This window comes from Mus caroli, chromosome 11 (genome assembly GCF_900094665.2).
Source record: "Mus caroli chromosome 11, CAROLI_EIJ_v1.1, whole genome shotgun sequence".
Lineage (NCBI taxonomy): Eukaryota > Metazoa > Chordata > Mammalia > Rodentia > Muridae > Mus > Mus caroli.
The window spans coordinates 29,025-35,998 of NC_034580.1; the positions used below are offsets into that span (position 1 = coordinate 29,025).

General features: G+C 47.1%; 2 protein-coding genes across 7 annotated transcripts in view; one reads left to right on the forward strand and one right to left on the reverse strand.

Annotated features, from left to right (window-relative positions):
- LOC110306231 overlaps positions 1 to 1,508 on the reverse strand; it is a 16,652-nt gene extending 15,144 nt beyond the window's left edge. The window contains exon 1 of the mRNA XM_021178424.2: positions 1,441 to 1,508. Coding sequence (XP_021034083.2) covers positions 1,441 to 1,508 — 68 coding nt within the window. The remainder of the gene's footprint in view (positions 1 to 1,440) is intronic.
- A 121-nt stretch (positions 1,509 to 1,629) lies between these two features.
- The window catches only part of Eif4enif1 (eukaryotic translation initiation factor 4E nuclear import factor 1), a 44,246-nt gene continuing 38,901 nt past the window's right edge, over positions 1,630 to 6,974 (forward strand). For 2 of the 6 annotated variants that reach the window (XM_021176319.2, XM_029483728.1), the window contains exons 1-2: positions 2,068 to 2,153; positions 2,794 to 2,914. In XM_021176319.2, coding sequence (XP_021031978.1) covers positions 2,822 to 2,914 — 93 coding nt within the window. In that variant the 5' untranslated portion in view covers positions 2,068 to 2,153; positions 2,794 to 2,821. The other 4 variants (XM_029483727.1, XM_021176314.1, XM_021176315.2 and 1 more) reach the window with 4 other exon arrangements.

The window sequence follows — 6,974 nt, forward strand, 5'->3', positions numbered from 1 at the left end:
GGGGTGTCTGAGCTGGAGAGTTGGCTCAGCAGTTAAGAGCAATGACTGCAGGCCGGGCATGGTGGCACACACCTTTAATCCCAGTACTTGAGAGGCAGGCGAATTTCTGAGTTCAAGGCCAGCCTGGTCTACAGAGTGAGTTCCAGGACAGCCAGGGCTACACAGAGAAACCCTGTCTCGAAAAAAAGAAAGAAAAAAAAGAAAGAGCAATGATTGCTCTTCAAGAGGTCCCGAGTTCAAATCCACAACCACAAGGTGGCTGGCTCATAACCATCTGTAATGAGCTCGGATGCCTTCTTCTGGTGTGTCTGAAAACAGCTACAGTGTACTTACATATAATAAATAAATCTTTAAAAAAGAAAAGCAGTCAGGTCAGTGTTGATTCCCTACGATGTGTCTTTGCATATTAAATATTTTCAAGAAACTTTATACATATTATATAAGGCTTCACTCCCCCCCCCCCCGCGCATTGCTAAATTTAACCTTCAGTACTGCTATTTCCATCTCCTAAACTAAGATAAAGATAAATATATTTCCTAATTCTACACAGCCTCTATGACAATGGAGAATCAGGCCTAAGTGCAAATGTTTCTATGTATGTTGTCTGTATTCTTTAGGCACAGGCCTGTAATTCCCAGCACTTGGGAAGCCCGCCAGGGTTACACAGTGTAAACCTGTTACAAAAGATAGTTTGCAAAAAAGACTTTATTAAGTCATTACAAAGGAGAAAAATTACTTTTGTTGCCAAAACTCAAAGAAAGAAAGGGAAGTAGCTTTCTCAAGTAAAATAAACGATGTTCAAATGCCCTACTGCTCCTGCTGGCTTTCAACTCCCCGGTTTCAAGATCTGAAAAGTTAAGGTCAAGGGTTTAGGCCATCATGTCCAGCCTCGCTGTTCTTTACAGGAAACAAAACAAACAAACAAACAGTCTCCCTCCATGACAAAGAAATATCAATTCTGGGCAGTCCCACCGTGCAGAAACAGCTCGGCATACTCCTACAGACTTGTTCACAAGTGACCTTCCCAGAGCGGCAGTTCTTGGATTATCCACTTATATCCGTATCTGTATCCTCCATCAACTTGTTTCGGCACTCGGGCAAAGGCCAGGCCTTCTCATTTCCCCCAGATACTTAACTCTTCCAGATTATTCATTGAAAGCTACTCTAGTCAATTCCCTTCACGTGGGATCACAAATAATTGTGACAAACTTGCTTATCAATGCACCATCTCTTATGACTAATGCCCTTTAGAATAACTTCAGGGACACTTTGCAGACAAAAAGGCGCGAAAAATCGGGCCACTCAGAACTTTACCCTAGATCACACCAATAGAAAACAAACAGGTCACGACAATGTTCTCCTAACTGATCCCTGCCGCAAAAGCACGAGCGGTGACCCAGCCCGGTGATGAACACTAGCAACTGGACAATACAGACCCACCCAGACCACCCCTCTCGCGCCGGCGTGGCGCGGGTCCCGGACAGCGCGCTACTGGCTCCGCCCCTCATGACGCGTGGGAACGCGGCGCCCTTCCTTGAGTTGCCCACAGCGGCCGCCTTTGAGCCCGGGCGCCGGCTCCCACAGCTCCCGTCGCTATCACCTTCCCGTAGCCGCCGTGCCCGTTTGGCTATTGTGGCCTCGCCATAGGGCCCACGAAGAACCCAGCACGGCGGTCAGCGCCGCCCAGCGCGGCTTTTCTGCCAGGCACCGCTGCGGACACCCCAGGTCCTGCGCGCTGCGAGGGCGGTGCCTGGGCCCCCCGCGGTGCTTGACGGGGGGGGGGGGNGGAGAGCCGCGCCGGAGGGCCGGGCCTCGGTTACGGCGGCTGAGGAGAGCCAGCCCGAGCGGGTGGGAGGGGGGGGCGCAAGCGCAGGCCGCGGCCAGCGACGCCGGGCCTGGAGCGGGCGCGGGGGGACGCGGCGGCCGACGCGCGGGGCCGCCCGGCGGCGGGCGCTCCCAGCAAGGGTACGGCAAGCGCGGGGCCCCGGCCTGCGTGCGAGGACTGCGCGCTACCCCGGGAGCGCGGGCGGCAGGGCGCGCGCGGGGGGCGGCAGAGGCGCGCGGGCGGCCGGCGGGCAGCAGGCGGGCCTGCGCCGGCTCTAGGCGGCCGACCTGTGGACTTGGTCCCTGCTCCCTGCGGCCCGCCTCCCTCCGTGAGTACTGTCCCTGCCCTTCTTCCGGAGGCGCCTCTCGCCCGGGGCCTGGGTGAGGGGCCAGGGGTTCGTTGGAGGATTGGAGTTTCCCAGAGGAGGCCCGCACCGGCCCTCCCTCGCCACGGACGTCCCTCACATGGCCACAGGTGTGGCCGGCTGAGAGAGGTGCGCTCCGGCCGGTTCCCCAGCCCCTCTCACTCGGGTAATAAGGGGCAGCTGGTGCCATCCATTGACAAGTGACAGGCACTTTCCAGCAGCCTGACTTGCCGGATCGGCAGCCCAACCAGTCCTACCTCTACTCTACTCCGGAAAACTTCACCACCACCGCCGCCAGGTCGATTCTAGTGGGGGCAGCGACTATTTTGGTTTCCCTTTGTATTAAAGATAATTAAAGGTTGTACCCTGAGTTGGGCTCCTTCCACTTCTGCTTTCCTTTGCTATGGGTGCTCTGAATACTTCAGGTGGTTCTCTTTCCAATTTAGTTCTGGTTCATACCGTAGTTTTGGGATTTTTTTTTTTTTAACTATCTTGATTTTTTTTTTCTTTTTTCCCCTCAAAGTTCCAGTTTCAGAAAAGCAGCTAAGGCTTTGGAATACTTATTGTTCTGTTTGACAGTTTTGTGCCTAATTTTATTTTCCAGGTGCAAAAATATTGTACACCAAGAAGCCATGGAGAAAAGTGTGGATGAAACAGAAAATGGAGATGCTTTCCTCGACCTGAAGAAACTGCCCACCTCCAAATCCCCCCATCGCTATACGAAAGTAAGTTTTCTTTCACATGAAGTAATAATGTGTAGCTATTTCATTGGAATTATTTAAAGTGGTAGTTTTGCTCTGACTCATTGGGGACTAAATAAATTTTGTAAAGCATCTGCATTTGGTCATTTTAAGTGTGACTACTGGGTTTAAGCTGTAGGTTTTAGATGAAAGGCTGTTGTCTCAGACCCTATATGAAATTTGTAGATAAGTGTTTGTACCCAGATGTTCTTTAACAGTTGGGTGATTGGTTGGCAGGGATCAGGTGAGGTTTCCAGCTCTGCGATGTTTCACAGGATCGGTGTATTTGTATGGATGTTTGCGTAGAAGTTCAAGTCCCTTGAAGAGGAGTCTGGCTGGAGTAATTGGATTTTTAATCCTTTTTTTTTTTAAACTTCTTATAAATTGGATATAAGCTCACAAAAGTAAGAATTCAGTCATATTTCATTGCTGAAGATTACATAGTGGTTACCTGTCTATTACAGTTTCTGGAAATATGTTTTTTTTTTTTAAAGATTTATTTATTTATTATATGTAAGTACACTGTAGCTGTCTTCAGACACCCCAGAAGAGGGCGCCAGATCTCATTACGGATGGTTGTTAGCCACCATGTGGTTGCTGGGATTTGAACTCTGGACCTTTGGAAGAGCAGTCGGGTGCTCTTACCCACTGAGCCATCTCACCAGCCCCTGGAAATATGTTTTTATGTGGTACCCTCTTGCTTCAGCCTGAGTGTGAATTTAGAGGTGTTTGTAGCTGCTTTTAAACTGGTTGTCTTACTGTCTTCTCTGACTAGAAAGCACAGCAAGGTTATAGGCAGTGGAGAGAATGCATCTGTGGCGGATGGGCTGCTGAGTGCTTCTCAACACATTAACAATGGCAGGGAACTGGAACTTAGTTCTAGCTTTCTAAAATGTCTTGGGCTAAAGTATATAAATGCTCCTAAAGGGGAAAGTCTTGAAACTGCTGTGACAGGGATTATGCTTTAGTTGAGCCCATGTCCTTATTTCCTTGGCATGAACACGATTATGAACGTCCCTGGCCTGCTGGGACACTTACTAAAGCTAGGCCACTGCCTTTACTTTTCCCTAGTTGGTATAAAGTGTCAGGTAGCCATTTTCAGAATTAAAGAGAGAATGGATGGTTAAATAAATGCATGAATAAGTGTGCCTTGGAGGGAATTTTTAAACATAACCTGAGTTCTTGATTCAGTGCTTCCCCATCATAGTGTTAGTGTGTTCTGTTGTGATAGGATGTTAGTTGTCAGGGTCTCTCTGTGTAGCCCTAGCTGTTCTGGAATTCACTAATGTCCATCAGGCTGGCTTTAAACGCACAGAAATCCATCTGCCTCTGCCTGCTTATTGCTGAGGTGAACATTTGTCAGAAAGGTTTTGAACTATGTATTTAGGCTTTCTCTCCCAAATGTAGATGCTCTCATGCTTGAAAAGGACTCCACAACTTAAACTCATTGCCTAAAACGTTGACAGGTGAATCTGAATGTATCAGATGAAGGGAATGGCTTTGAACCGCTTGCAAGCTTATTTGATTTCAAATTTCCTAGCTCTTTCCTAGTTCTTGGCTTTTTTGAAGGATTCTCATGTAGCCCAAGCTGGCCTTAAACTTGAGCTGAAACTGGCCTTAAACCTGAGGTGAAGCTGGCCTTGAACCCTTAATCTTCCTGTATTCTAACCTACCAAGTGCTTTACAAGAGTAAAATTTTACAAATGTAAAGCACTTGGTACTTGTACAGTGGTACTTTTTGACAGGTGTCTGTGAGTTTGAGGACAGCCTGGTCTGCAGAGTGAGTTCCAGGACAGCCAGGGCTACATAATGAGACCTGTCTTGGGGGGGGGGGGGAGTAAGCCTCAGAAAACAGTAAGATTTAAATTCTAGGTAAAAGTTGGGAATTGGTTGATAAATTTACTATATAAAAATCATCTTTGACAATTTTATATGTACTGTCCATAAGCTTGGTAACCTCTAACAGGTCACACTTCAGTGATGTATTTAGCATAAAAATAAAAATGTCTGTTTTGAGGAAGGCATAGTTAGGATGTAAAAAGTCATTATCCATTCTTTTTCTTTTCCTGGAACTCACTTTGTAGACCAGGCTGGCCTCGAACTCAGAAATCCGCCTGCCTCTGCCTCCCAAGTGCTGGGATTAAAGGCGCACGCCACCTCGCCCGGCTCATTATCCATTTTTAATATGTCAGCTGTCCAGTACGTAGGTAACTGGAAGTTCTTAGCTAGCTGGCAAGACCATAGGTACTGGGTTCTGACATTTCCTACCTTTCCGGTTCTAGCTCCCCTTTAAAAGTTGGAACTCAGGTTCTTTGACCCCCATGAGTGTTCTCCTACTTGCCCATCATGATAGGAACTTTAGCTAGATAAGAAGCCAGTCATTGCACACAGAAATTTGTAGGAGGGACCTTTACTTCAAAAAAGGTTGCTATGATAGGATGCTAGGGTTACGGATAACCTGCCCAAGAATATGGGAGTTTGCTGAGGGTTCCCAGTGGTCCAGCTAGACAGGAGCAAGTCTGGTAGTTAGTGGCACAGCTTCAGAAAGGGGTGATACAGCTTGGGAGGAGAGGCTAAGGAGTGTTGAGTGCCACTCATGGACTGGATTACTACTTTACCATTCACTGGAATGACCTTCAGTCTGAAACTTAGCCTCTCTCTCCCCCACTCCCCACTCCCCCCTTTGGAAACAAGGTTCCTCTGTGTGGCCCTGGCTGTCCTAGAACTTGTTCCATAGACCAGGCTGACCTCAAACTCTTTGCCATCCCATGCTGGGATAGAAGGCATGCATCCTGGTCACTTAAGCTTCTCTTAATCTTAAAATCTTAATCCTTTTCCTCTAAAGGGAAGACACTACTGCTGATCTTCTAGGAGCTTTTATGGTGAACAAATGGGAAAGTGCAGGTCTAGTGTCTGGTACATATTTCTGCTAAGACCTATATGATGCATTAAACAGGCCTACTCAAAGATGGATCTCATTTTAATACCAGCTTTAGAATCAAGGCAAGTAAATGCCTTCTTTTGTTGTTTTTGTCTGTCATGGAGCCTGTATGGCTTAATGCCTACTAGGTGTGCCCTCTTCCCCTAAGCTGTACTGTCCATCTCCAGTCTAACTCGGAAGCAGATTGCCCTAAAAGTAACTTTAATGTTGGCTTTCCTTGAACCTGCTTACCATTCTGTAGTTTTACATTGTTTTTAACAGTTATTTTGACTAAAAGGCAAGGTTTATTTTTATTGCATTGGCCAGGTGCACAGAGGGGAAAATTTGAACAAAAGAAAACTAGGTGTTGTTGTTGCTGTTGTTGTTGTTTTTCTAGTAGCATTTTCACAGTTTCCTATGCATTCTCCACTAGAAAAGTCTGTTAGATCAACCACTGTTAGGTTAGAGTTGGTGGGTATGGCTCAGTGTGGTGCTAACCATCTACCAAATTATTCCCAGCATCCCCTTTAGTAGCTGGCTACATTCATCAGTGACATTGGCCAGATTGGCTGAAACAGGTGTTTTTACCCCATTTCTGTCTTTGTGTGTGTTGGGTGTGTATGTTGCACCTGTGTGAGTGTGTAGGTAGTGACACCCATGTGTGGATATGCTGTCTGCTTTATTGTCCTGAGGCACAGTCCTTCCCTGAATCACAAGCTCTCATTTTTTTTGACAAACCTGGCTGGCCAATGAGCTCATGGGATCTGTTGTACCCCATCTCCATTCTGGGTATAGCCATATTCTGATTTTTGAATCCAGGGGATTCAAACTCAACTCCTTGGGTTTGCAGAGCAAGTACTCCTGTCTACTGAACTGTCTTCCCAGTCCCCATTATTCCCTATTTTTAAAGCTGTCTTATCTTTGAGATCAGTTCCAATGAAGTATCAGATCACTGCCATAAGAAGCCTGATGGGCCCAGCCCAATATTGATGGCCACATGGAAGGTAGGGACTGGAAGAGGAGATCAGAGATGGGCTTGCACCTAATGGCTATTGTTAGGACCAGGGCGTTCTTTAAGAAGAACATAGGTCACTTCTAGAGTGCTTAGAACTTAAATGCACTAAA